This window comes from Porcisia hertigi (assembly GCF_017918235.1).
Source record: "Porcisia hertigi strain C119 chromosome Unknown contig_6, whole genome shotgun sequence".
NCBI classification, from domain to species: Eukaryota; Euglenozoa; class Kinetoplastea; order Trypanosomatida; family Trypanosomatidae; genus Porcisia; species Porcisia hertigi.
In genome coordinates, this window is record NW_027150679.1 from 111,201 (window position 1) to 123,794 (window position 12,594).

Sequence of the window (12,594 nt, forward strand, 5' to 3'; positions counted from 1 at the left end):
CATTGCGTGTTTCCCATCGTCACCTCCATAAAAATCGACACACACACACACACACACTAAAAAGGTCTTCTCACGCGTTGTGAAAAAAAAAAAACTGCAGGAGTCTTTGACATCTCGCTGACTTCTCAGTGCGCCTGCTTCTCTCTTTCCCTCCTCTTCCTCCAATACACGTTTTTTTTTCAGCACAGTTGGTTGTTCGCCCATCATGTCCAAGACTCTCTACACACTGTACGAGGCGCCGACGGGGTACGCCATCTTCAAGGTTCGTACGACGGAGGAGATTGGCGCCGAGGACGTGGCGCTGCAGAAGGAGCTGCAGAACTTCAGCACTTTCTCACCATGGGTGAAGCTGGTGTCGTTCGCGCCATTCGAGTCTCCAGAAAACGCACTCGAGGACGCCGTCTGCATCTCTGAGAATTTGATCAGCACCTTCCTGAATAACTTTCTCACTGCCGCCTTCGCCAAGAAGGTCGCCAAGGATGAGTCCAACTGGGAGTTGGGCGTGCAGGACCCGAAACTGGGTAGTGCGATCCACGACGAGCTCAACATCCCGGTTTTGTGCAACGAGAGCGTAGCCGAGATTAGCCGCTGCATCCGCCTCCATGCCGAGAAGCTTCTTCCGGAGCACAACGAGGGCGACGTGCCGCGTGCGCAGTGCGGTCTCGGCCATGCGTTCTCGCGTAACAAGGTCAAGTTTAACGTGCACCGCAGCGACAACATGATCATTCAGGCATCAGCACTGATGGAGCACATGGACAAGGGCGTGAACTTGTTGGGCATGCGGGTGAAGGAATGGTACGGCTGGCACTTCCCCGAGTTGGCCAAGGAGGTCCCGGAGCCTCTCAAGTACGCCAATGTGGCGCTCCTCATCGGCAGCCGCAGCTCTCTCGAGGAGGTCTCGGAGGAGGACGTGAAGGCCAAGCTGGGTGACATCCTCGAAGGCGACGAGGCCCTCGCGGCGCGCGTGTACGAGAAGGCGGTGACGTCGATGGGCGGTGATATGGCGGACGTGGACTGGGATTGCATCCGCACCTTTGCGAAGCGCGTTGCCTCCCTAGGCCAGTACCGTGTTGCCCTGGCGCAGTATCTCGTGGACAAGATGATGCTGGTTGCCCCGAACCTCACGCAGCTGATGGGGCAGACCATCGGCGCGAAGCTCATCTCGAAGGCTGGCTCTCTCACGAACCTCGCCAAGTCTCCTGCCAGCACCATTCAAATCCTGGGCGCTGAGAAGGCGCTGTTCCGCGCCCTCAAGAAGAAGAAGGGCAACACCCCCAAGTACGGCCTGATATTCCACTCTTCCTTCATCCAGCGTGCAGCGAAGGAGCACCGTGGAAAAATATCGCGATACCTCGCCAACAAGGCCGCGCTCGCGTGCCGCATTGACTGCTTCATGGACGCCCCGCCGACGGTTTTTGGTGATAAGCTGCGCGAACAGGTCGAGGCCCGCCTAAACTTTTTTGACACGGGCAACAAGCCTCCCAGCAACAAGGCGGCAATGGCGGAGGCACTCGAACAGTACCAGCGCATCCTCCGCAAGCGCGACCGCAAGCAGGCGGAGGAGGACGCCGAAGAGGCACCAAAGGTAAAGAAGAGCCGAAAGGTCGCGGCTCCCTCGGACTCCGATTAGGGGGTTACGCTGCGTGTAACCAGGATGCAAAGGCCATTACTTTCTGCAGCGTAACCTCCTTTCTCATCCTTGGCAACAATCATGAATATGTGCGTGGCTGTGTATGTATGTGCCTTCCCCGTCCCCCCCCCTCCCCCTTTTCCGGTTGTTGTTTTTAACGAGGCGTCGTTGTTCTCTCCTGTGGTATTTTTGTGTTTGATTTGTTTAAAGTCTTCGTCTGCGCATCGCCTGCCTCCGGCACCCTCTCCCCCCCTTCACGCTTTTTAAAAAAAAATTGCGTGCTCTCCCCGCCCCGCCGCCCGTTTTTGTTCGCGAGTTCTCTTTTTTTTTTTTCGTCCGTCTAAGTCAATATCCCGTCCGCACGGGTGGCGCTACAACACGTACGCATACACACACTCACAGACAAACTCACCCATCAAAATTTCCCCCCTTCACCCCTTCTCCTCTCCCCTCTAGGGAGGGGTGAGCGGGGGGGGTTGGGGTTGGGGGGGATTGGGGGATATATCGTCGCAGCACCTTTGCGTGTTCGTGGAGGGAAGTTGTGGAGACAACCACATTAATTAATCGAGTCCAGATATGAAAGGAGGAGGAGGAGGAGGAGGGAGTACGACAGCACCGCGCGTTCTTCTCATTCTTTGTGGATGCACGCCCGCAGGTGTGCGTCTTGAAAAAAAAAGCTGAGTGTGAACAAGGCCTGCACACGTACACAGGCGCACACATCGACACATCCATATAAAGCCGAGCGGACGTTTGCCCTCCACTCCCCTTCTCCTTTCTTGTTTTCTCTTCTACATTTATTGAACCTCGTCATAACAAAGAAAGAAAAAAAAGTTATTGTTACATGACTTCCCCTTTTCTCAATCCTCAAACGAAAAAGAGCGGGTGCGTGCGTGCGTGCGTGTGTGTGTGTGTCGGTGTTGGTGGGGTGTGAGGGCGCTCTTCTCCCTTTTCCCTCCTCCCCGTCTTTTGTTTCCCCACTCATTTACATATCACCTGAATCGGCCGGGTGAGTTCATGTGATTGCCAGAGTGAGGTACGATAGGGGTGGTGAAGGGGCAGTAGCAGCAACACCAGAGGCTTCCCCCCCCTCTCTCCCCCCTACCACCACACACACACAAAGATGCACAGAATGCACTGCGTGTTTAATGTGCCACTTCTGGCCTCATCTGTCTCCCATTGAGCCTCCCTTCAATATGGGGGAGTTTATCCCTCGCACCCCCGTATTTCTCAGTGGCTGGATGACTCTTAACCTTTAGTACCACCGCCAGCTTTCTTGCAAGGCATGTCCCCCTCCACCTGCCCCCCCCCCTTAACACACACACCCACACTCACATTTACACGAGCCTCAGGCTTGCTCACACTCCACATCTCATCACTACCAGCCCCACCCCCAGCAGAGAGGTGAGACATTCCCATATACACTCTGCGTCAGCAGAAAAAAAAAGGTTGCTCGTGTGTTGCATCTTCACCATCCCTCGCTTCACTTCACGCACTCCCCCCCCTAATTGGCCATGTTGAGGACGTCGTATGTTCTTAAACCAATCTGTTGCGATGGCTCTGATAGCGTGCCCGAGGCTTTTCCGACGGAGCACTTGGGCGACGTCTACTTATGTGCGTCTTCACCTCCCGTAGTCGAGGAGTGGGTGGGATGGCCTGAGGCGCCATACGTGGTGGCTGGTAGCACCCGGTATTGGATAAGCCAGCGCGGCACACCTTCGTCTGGTATGCCCTCGGACCTCTCGGCGCTCCGTGCTGCGCGCACAGAAGCGCAGTGCCACCGCGATAAAGCCTCATCACCAATGCCGCCACCGCCCCTTCTTACCCCTGTTCCTCTCGATGTGCTTTGCCGTGCGTACGAGGCAGCAGACGAGCGTAGTGGGAGCGCCTTTTTGCAGGTCTACCCTGTCGGAACGCACGGTTTACTGTCTGTGGAGGCCAAATCCATGTTAACGGGGTGCACTATGGCCGCCCTACGGTCACAACTATCGTACTTGCTGGGTTTCTTTGCACAGCAGCACTTGGACGGTGGCGATGTTGTCTTGGACAGTGATGTCATGGCGGTAATAAAGCAGCACTGTCGTTTATCGACATCCTTTTCACCGTCGTCACCGAGCGCATTACATGCTCACTGCGGCGCAGAAAAGGATGGCAGTGTCGCACGGGGTCAGGGTTGGGTGGTGTCATGGACATCGGAGCTCGTTCTTTGTGTGGCCGCTTCGCTTATCGCTGCTGGACCGACGTTGGCCGCTGTCTGTCCTCCGCTATGTGTGGGGAACTGTGGCGAGGCCATCAAAGCGGCGCTGTACTTTGCTCTCAGTGTTTCACTGCAGCACAGCGTTGCCGTCGACTCTGGCGACAAGAATGTGTCAGCCTTCACTAGACCCGCATCCGCTGCGGAGAGGCACCTGCGCCACACTGTGTTGTCTGTACAGCTCGAAGCGTGTGCGGTGACGTCCTCGCATCCACTGGATGTTCGCCACGCGGTGGATCTCGCAAGGGTTCTTTACTCGCGCCACGTGCGCCCCGCGCAGGCGCACGCCGAGGACGGCACGGACGCATTCCGGGAACTCGCACATATTTCGGGTCAAGTTGGTGATCCGGTGGTACTGGCCAGGGCGCGCCTTCTTTGGGGGGAGGCACTCCAGTCGTACCAGTCCAGCGCCATCGCTGCGCAGCGCTGCGTCCTTTTCGTGCTGATGCACGATGTGGCGGCGCAGTCCGGTCCCGCCGCTCTACTCCCCCTGTCGGCTCGTGAGGAGCGAAGCCGCGCTCACGCCGCGGAAAAGTCTCACGGCGTTTTTTTCTCGTCGGCCTTACGCGACCACGTGCGAACTTCTGTCCAGGTGCGCAGTGCACCAGCGTACTTCAATCACATTCTTCTTTGTCATGCGTGGTCTTGTGATGACGCGGTCACTGATGTTCACGCCCGCCACTGGGCAGACACGCTTGCGAACGCTGACGCTGTGGCGCCTGCCCGCGTCGCGATGGAGTGGAGAGCGTGTCTGCGCACTCCCATGCAATGTGACGGTGAGAGGATTGCTTTGGATGCCGTTGGGGGCCAGACATCAGAACCCACTCCGCTGCAGTGGATGCTCTACACTGCGCGCCGTCAGCTCGTCGTGGCCGTTGCCAACCGATCACAAACGGTCTTGACGGGTCTGAAGCTAGGTCTCGACAGTGGAGCTCTTTCGGAGCCCAACCGCGTTCCTCAGTTTTCCTTGCCTGCGCTTCGGGCACTGGCGGAGCAGTGTGTGAAGGCGCTGCCCATCGCCCGTGGTCTCCTGAGCTGGCACTGTCCGTGGCCTGTTCCGTCGTGTCTGCGGAGTTTGGATACCCGCGCCGGAGCTCCCTCTGCCGCAGAAGTGGAGGAGGTGTTGTGGACACTGCGCATCCTATGTAAACTGCGGTGGAGAGCGACACAACTGTACGAGGCAGCTGGTGACTTGACCGAGAAGCACAGGCAGCTGAGCTATCTGCGAGACGACCTGCAGCGCTGGTCGTCGCGTCGCAGTGCGCGAGCACTAGCGGTTGATGGCATCACTCTCGCATCTGAAGCTGCTACGCGGACGGCTTCTGTCGAGGATGTTGTGTGCCACATCGACGACAGCGCTTGGAGCTCCCTGGTCAAGGAGCTTTCAAGGATGTTGCCGCCGCCGTGACGTCGATGATGTTCCTCTCACCGTCTCTGCCCGCCTCTGCTCATCTGCGCCGCTCTGCCCACAGCGGCCACTTTATAATTTCTTTTTTTTCACGATACAAACTGTGTCAATGTGATGCGTCCGCCTTCGCATGCTTTCTGTCAGAGGGAGGGAGAGAGAGGGGGGGGGTGCCTGGGCACTCTCCCTTCGTCTTCCTCCCTCGCATGTCCATCCCACTGAGGTTTACGAGGGAGTGCGTTTGATCTCTGCCACCCGCTGCAGACTGCAAGAACATTCATGCAAGCGTGGGGCAGTGGACTTAATCGTTGTGTGGGTCTTTCTCTCATCGCTGCTGTGCCATTCAATCCGCTACTTCCTCCCCCCTCTTCTCCCACCCCTCTTCTCCCACCCCTCTTCCCCCAGTACCTGCATCCGCACATACTCCCATTATAATTATCACTGGTATCGGGGCTCAAGGCAACCAGAGCCGCCCCCCCCCCCCCCCCCCGGGAAAGGAACTTGCATCCCCAGCCACCGTGTTACATACATAGACTTGGCCACCCTACTTCGGTGCTTCCCCCCCTCCTCCTCCCCCTCCCCTCTCCTCCTCCCCCTCCTCTCCAACTCGCTATTTTGACAACGCCACTGGTTGTCCGCAGTGCGTTTCATTCGTCTCTGTTGTTCTGATCTTTTTTTTTGTTTTGCGTGCGTGCGTGCGTCGTCGTCGTCGTCATGATGATGATGTGCCGCAGTTTCACGGCTGCAGTGGTCACTGTAGCGGTCGCTTTGGCGCTGACTTCAACCGACGCCCTGGCCCAGGCAGGCCAGACGTGCCCCGATACGACGAACCCGCTGGCAAAAGTCGATTACACTGACGCGGCAGTGCAGTCCTGCGTTGTTGAGCGATGCTCTGCGACGCTGGGAACCGTCCCGACCCTGACAACAAGCGGCTTTTGTAATGGTGACGCCACCACCGAGTCGTCTGTGGAGTGCAGCAAGTTATGGGCAGCCTACAGCGAGTACTATGCTTGCCTCATGCGCGCACTTCAGGGTACCACACACGTCGACCTCACCGCCCTCGGCGCTGAGGTGAGTAAATTCATGAGCACCCCCGGCTTTCCCTATCGCCTCTCCGTCCTTGGCTGCTACACGTGCAACCATTTTCGTCTAAGTGTATTTCCATTGTTAGGCAGCACGTGTGCAGCCTGGACGTGTGCCACCATCTCTTCACAGAGCCCGTCTGCGCCAATGAATGGCCAGCCGGACCGGGGCTACAACCAGCGCCTATGCAGCACGGGTTGTATCGCGTCGGTCATGATGATCCCTTTCACAGTTGTCACGTGTGCTTTATTTTTGGCCTGCTGTTTCTGCTGGCCGTCGCCATCGCTCAAGACAACCTACGAGGCGTGGCTTCAGGAGGAGAGAAAAGAGAAGGCTCGTGGGCCCTCGGTTGACCACGGCACCCAGCGTGAGCCTACGTACGGTATCTACAACGCTGCGCACGAGCCGTTGGCGAGGAAGGATTCGTGACGTCACTCCGTATTTTGCGTTTTTTTTTTTTTTTTGGAAGGGGGTGGGATGGAGGTAGGCGAATGCTGTGTACAACGCACACTCGGCTCACGTGCGCACGCTCCTCGCGGGGGCCAAATCTCATCGGTATGTTGGACTGTAATGGAAACAGAAAAAAAACAAACATACTCCGCGAATGGATCTCCACGAAGAGGAAGAGAGGGAGAATCACTCTGGACGCATCCAGGGTCAGCCCCCTTCCTCTTCATCCGCCGTGCACGAACATCGCTACACACGGGTTCTTTGCTTACCCCAAAACATCCACTACCGTATATAACCGACTACTTCCCCCCGACCACACTCCCCCCCTCCCACACACACACACATACACCCCACCCTCCACGTGTGTGTCTGTGTGGGAGGGGGGGAGGGGGGGAGTGTGGTCGGGGTGAAACTCGTAGACGCCAGCGGTGTGTGTCGGCACTCTCTCCTCAACACCCCTAGAACCACGCCAGACATTGATATAGCGACCTCGATTGCTTCATCTGTGTTTGTGTGAAGTCCACAACTGCCGTTGTTGTGGCCCCCCTTTTTTTTTGCCCTGTGCTGCTGTTTCGCCTCTCTGTCCCCTTGTGTTTTTTCTTTCTTCAATTACGACTGTTTTTTTGTTTTGTTAGTCGCCCCCCCTCTTCCCCCCCCCTCGCACACCATCGGCTTCTTCGACCCTTCTCGGTGACAGGTAGCCGAGCGCGCTCTGCACAATCATTCGCTTCTCTCGCGCGTTGTTCACCACCGCCCCGTCCTGCCTCTCTCTTTCCACCCACAGTCCATGACGTTTTGAAAGACAGCAACAACAAAAAAATATGTTTTTGCTCGCCTTCTTATCTCCCCCCCTGTTCTTCCTGTTTTGCGTTTGCTCGTGTGTATATCCCCTTTCCATTTCTCGATCAGATTAAAAAAAAAATAGTATCTGTGTGCGCGCGCGTGTTTTCGGGGGGAGGGGGGGAGGGGGAGAGGGGTGCGCTTGAGTTGGTTCAGTCTGCGTTTTTGTTTTGCGTTTTGTTTCTTCATTTTTTCTTTTTTTTTTCATGTTTATGAATCCCCTCCTCCTCCTCCTCTTCCCTTCTCCTCTCCCCCTCACACTGGCATACATGTATATATATATATGTGTGTGTATATACACAAGTATTCTGTGTGTGTGGAGAGGAGGAGGAGGAGGAGGGGTGAAGCCAAGCGCGCGGTGCCTATGCGAATGTGCGTGTGCGTGTGCGTGTGCGTGTGCGTGTGTGTGTGTGTGTGTGCCTGGATGAATTTCTCCGCGTCTCAGCCCTTGCAGCGGTGTGTATGCCCTGTGCGTATATGTATATGCGTGTATGACCCCAACCAACACGTATGCGTGTACCACAGCCGCCTGTTTGCACACACACACGTGTGGGGTTGTACACGCTGTTGCTCGTGTTTGTGTGTTTGTGTTTTACAAAAAAAAAAACAACATCCCTCTTTTGTGCTTTGTTTGTTGCCCGTGACTTTCCTCCAGCTGTTTTCTTTGTTGTGAGATTGACTGTTCTCATCTGGCATCTCTTGCCCCCCCCCCTTCATCTCCAATTATCCCGACCCCCTTTGGTCGACACCGCACTGTGCGGGGGTAGATGGGGGCCAACGGCGAGAGGGGCCGCATCTGCATTTTGAGGTGGGAGGGGGGGGGAGAGAGGGCGAGGGAGAGGCGCTCTTTTTTTCCTTTTTCCTTTTCTGTTCGACCACACATGTGAAATCGCCAACAACAAAATTTAAAGACATGCACGAAAAAAAAAATGAAGGCATGGAAAAGTGTAGCTCTTTTCCTTTCTCTCCCTCTCCCTATCCGCCCCTGCCCTTCTCTCTCCTCGCTTCCATTCTGGCATACTAAAACTCAAAACTCATGCGATCCTCTCTGCTCTACTCGAACCTTTCTACACAGTCGTACACACACGTTTATATATATGTGTACATATATACACATATATATATATATACATATATATGTACCCAAGCTGCTCCCTCTATTCTTCGCGCATACGTTATCGATCATCATTGGTCTAATCCAGGCGAACAGCTTTTTTTTTTCTGGTGATCATCAGTAGCACTGCTTTCGTTTCATCGTTCTGGGTTTTTTTTTCTTGCCTCCATCATTGTCTCCCCCTCTCCGCTTGGCCTCCCGGTTGCCCCCCCCTCCCCTTGTAACGGCTGTATTTCTGCTCGCAGACGTCGTGCGCGGGTTCGAGTCCTCACGCATTTCTTTTCTTTCTTCTAGTATTGTGTTGTCTCGGCGGCGCCGGGGGCAACGTGTGTCATTGGGCTTGTGTTTCTGTGCAACAACTTGCCTTGACTGATCACCCTCAAACATACCCCATACACATTCATACAAACGAGAGCCCCCCCCCCCCATTTGCCGGGGTGTTGTTGCGCCTGACTCCTCCACTTCGCCGCCAGCATGTCGCAGAAAAAACGCCAAACTAAGCGTCAGTCGGAGGACTTCCAGAGGAACGATGTAGAGGGCAGGAGCTCCGTGTATGCGTTGCCGCAGAGGGTACCGGCGGCGCCGAACGAGGCCAGCATTCTCCTCACGGAGGATGATCTACGTCGTGACTTTGAAAGCGAGATATCCGAGGTCACCCATGACAAGTCTCTCAGTCGCAGGCAGCGCGCTGAAAGGAAGAGGGAGCTGTTGAAGCTCCAGGTTCTCGTGGAGAGCGAGCGTGAGCGCCGCGCCATCGCTGCGCTGGAAGCAAAGCTGCCGCGACCGCAGTGGTACTCGAGCGACGACGACGACGACGACGACGAATCGGTCCTCTCTGATGTAGAGAGGGCTGCGATCAGCGAGCTCAAGAAGCAGCCAGAGGGCGGTGCGGGGCTCGTGTTCCGCGTCCTCTACACAGTGCTGAGTGCGGTGGCGTTCGTTTTTCACCTGACGAGTACCTGCCCGATCCCATGGTTGCGGAGCAAATCGGGCCGAACGTATGGCGTGTGGAGCGCGACGGGCGGCGGTCAGCCGGATCTCAAGGTGAGGGACATCCACGACTGCTCGTACGAGATGCAGTACTGGCAGGCCGCTGCTGCCATGTCCGTGTTGGCCACCATTGTGTCGTGCGCCGCCACGATTGGCGGCGTCTTGCTGTGTGTGAACCAGGGCCATATGGCTCTCTCCTTCATTTTCAGCTTCTACAGCGTCGTGTTCTCCCTCACCTCGTGGGCTCTTGTGGTGGCACTCTCCCACCACTTCCGCTGCGGTAAAGGGGTTTTCGCAAACGGCGTGGCCAACCTGGACGCCGGTTTCGCCTTGACCCTCTGCGGGTGGGTGATGCACATGGCCGCCATCATCGTCCTCGGGCTGCACTTCTTCAAGTACTGGACGCGCTCAATCCACAAGGGCAATGCCCATGCTCTGCGATTCATTTACGTGGCTGTTGGCATCGTCACCCTTCTCTTCTACAGTGTGGGTCAGGCCTACGCAATGTGGGGCAAGACGTTTCCAGACGTCAAGGTTTCTATATCGATGTGGCACGTACAAGTTCACGACCGCCAGACACGGTTGTCCACATTCCTGAGCCGCGGCTCGTACAGGTGCACCACCATCACCCACCGCATGAAGGTTGTGGCAGCGTTCATGATTATGAGCATCATTTGGCTCTTCTTCGCAGTCGTCCTTGGTACAGGTGCGTGCTACAATTCTTATTACATTAAGCATTCTCTTTTTTTTGGTTACAGCTCCTCCATCTTCGCTCTTGTTGCGTGGATTACGCTGCTGGTGACGCGGTACAGTCGCCTGTGTACCGGTGCTACGCCATACGGCCAATCGTACTGGACGGATATGGGATACAACGGCATCCCGTCTGGCATCGATAATGCGCAGATTGACTTTGACGGCTACACCTTTCGGGAGGGCTTCGGCCTGATTGTGGCGGGCTGGGCCATTAGCCTCCTCGCTACTGTGCTCAACACAGTCCTTTGAGAATGTCAATTCCCTGCGTGACTTTGTGATAATGCCGCAGCTCTCTCTCTCTCTCTCTCTCGCAGAGACCTATTGGTGGTCGACAAGCCTGCCCCCTCTCCCCCCAGGTAGATAAGGGCTCCGGTACAATGCCAGTGCGGACAGCGTCATATCAGCTCCGTGTGCTTCGCCACCGCACCATCTCACCATGAGCGAGGAATAAAAAAGAGGAGGGGAGGGGTTCATGATCCTTCACGCCGAACAGTCGGTACTGAAGCGGCAGCGGCATCAGAAAGCCATCCCTTGCGAAACATACTGCAGGTGTCCGGGTTACCTCCCAGAGCGTTTGCTCAAATTTTACATTTTTGATGCTGCTTTTCTAACTGTTGATGTCCCTCTGCCTCTCTTTGGCGTCTGTCCCGTATACCGATCAGCTTGGCGGTGTTTTTTTTTTTTCGCGTGCTTTACTCTTTTAGGTCGTTCCCTTCGATGCTTGAGATGCACTCATACGCGCGCGCGCGTGTGTGTGTGTGTGTGAGTGTGTGTGTGTGAATGCTTTTCTTTTTGGGTGTGTGTTGTGTTTTTTTTTCTTCCGCATTGGCAGTGCGGGTGGCTAGGGCTGTGTGGTGGGGGTGAGGGGGGGGGGAGGGGACAGAGAAAGAGATGGTGTGTGTGTGTGTGTGTGTGAGCCGTCATCTCTAATCGCCTCTTGCCACTCGTATCATTTTTATTTGCACTCATTCTTTTTTTTGCTCCCCGGCTGACCATTTTCTCTATTTCCGTGCTGCCGTCACCCTCTCACTTCTCCCCTTCAGCTCATCTGCCAAGTTGTTTTGTGCAACTCGCTGCTTTTGGTACACGTCGATTACCTCACAGCGACTCGCCTCCGTTTTTTTTTATTACGTGCGCTTTGAGCGCACGCTCAGAGAGAAAGAGAACCCCTCTGCCATCTCTTCGCTGTGTGTACGTCTGGTGGTGTTTTTATGTTTTATTCTGTTTTACTCGGTTTGGTTTGACCTAGAATGTCTTCGTCCTCAAGTTTTCTTTTTTTTTTTTGCGTGTGGGTCTTCTTTTTGCGATTTCACTTTTGATGGTCATTTCGATGAGGGTGAGGGGGGAGAAGGGGGAGAAGGGGGAGGAGGGGGTTGGGTGGTGGTGAACGGAGCGCGCGCGCTTGTGTCCGTGTGTGCTTGCGTGGGGTGGGGGGATTATTTTTGGTTCACCCTTTATTTATTTTTTCCCATTTGCTGTTCGCCTCTCCCCCTCCCTCCCCCTCCCTCTCCCTCCCCCTCCCCCTCCCCCTCCCTCCCCCTCCCCCTCTCTCCCTCCCTCTCCCTCTCTCGTTTCCGCTTCATTCGCGTCTCCCTCACGGCCTTTACCGCTTCTTTTTTGCCACCCTCTCCCACCACTTTTCTCTTACTGCGTGGGTGCGCGTGTTTGGGGGCGCGGTTGCGAGTGCCATGGATGCGACTGGCGGCGGGCTTTGCTATCTTTGGCCGGGCTCTTGTTTCTGTGTTCATGAACGTGTATATTTTTGCTTGTTTAGCGATACCTCAGCGCGCGCCGACGACTGTTGCTGTGAACGTGGCGCTGCGTTACTTATTACCACCTGCCCACCCACAAGCTTGCTTTTGTGTTCTTGCTGTCTTCTGTTGCCTCTACTTGTTGTGCGGGATGACTCCGTACTGCCTTAAAAAAAATACGTGCGGAATATTTGTCTTCTACAGAGATGCGCCTGCTCAGCAATGTGTGGCCGGAGAACAAGGCTTGGGCAATCTATTTATATTGATATTGATATTTATATATATTTTTTTCTCTCTGTGTTGGGGGTGTCTCTATCCATCGCTGTG

The 12,594-nt window shown here is 55.4% G+C and overlaps 4 protein-coding genes across 4 annotated transcripts; all 4 read left to right on the forward strand.

Annotated features, from left to right (window-relative positions):
• Nucleotides 1-205: 205 nt before the first annotated feature.
• JKF63_07956 (uncharacterized protein) lies at nucleotides 206-1,630 on the forward strand (the record flags this gene model as incomplete). Its single annotated transcript, XM_067903884.1, has 1 exon — nucleotides 206-1,630. One exon carries the CDS (start codon nucleotides 206-208, stop codon nucleotides 1,628-1,630), a length of 1,425 nt encoding a protein of 474 aa, XP_067752184.1.
• Nucleotides 1,631-3,141: 1,511 nt separating this feature from the next.
• JKF63_07957 (uncharacterized protein) lies at nucleotides 3,142-5,289 on the forward strand (the record flags this gene model as incomplete). Its single annotated transcript, XM_067903885.1, has 1 exon — nucleotides 3,142-5,289. One exon carries the CDS (start codon nucleotides 3,142-3,144, stop codon nucleotides 5,287-5,289), a length of 2,148 nt encoding a protein of 715 aa, XP_067752185.1.
• Nucleotides 5,290-6,003: 714 nt separating this feature from the next.
• JKF63_07958 (uncharacterized protein) lies at nucleotides 6,004-6,798 on the forward strand (the record flags this gene model as incomplete). The annotated part of the gene is made up of 1 exon (XM_067903886.1): nucleotides 6,004-6,798. The coding sequence occupies one exon, from the start codon at nucleotides 6,004-6,006 to the stop codon at nucleotides 6,796-6,798; it is 795 nt and encodes a 264-aa protein (XP_067752186.1).
• Nucleotides 6,799-9,247: 2,449 nt separating this feature from the next.
• On the forward strand, nucleotides 9,248-10,765 carry JKF63_07959 (uncharacterized protein; the record flags this gene model as incomplete). The annotated part of the gene is made up of 1 exon (XM_067903887.1): nucleotides 9,248-10,765. The coding sequence occupies one exon, from the start codon at nucleotides 9,248-9,250 to the stop codon at nucleotides 10,763-10,765; it is 1,518 nt and encodes a 505-aa protein (XP_067752187.1).
• Between the last annotated feature and the right edge of the window lie 1,829 nt (nucleotides 10,766-12,594).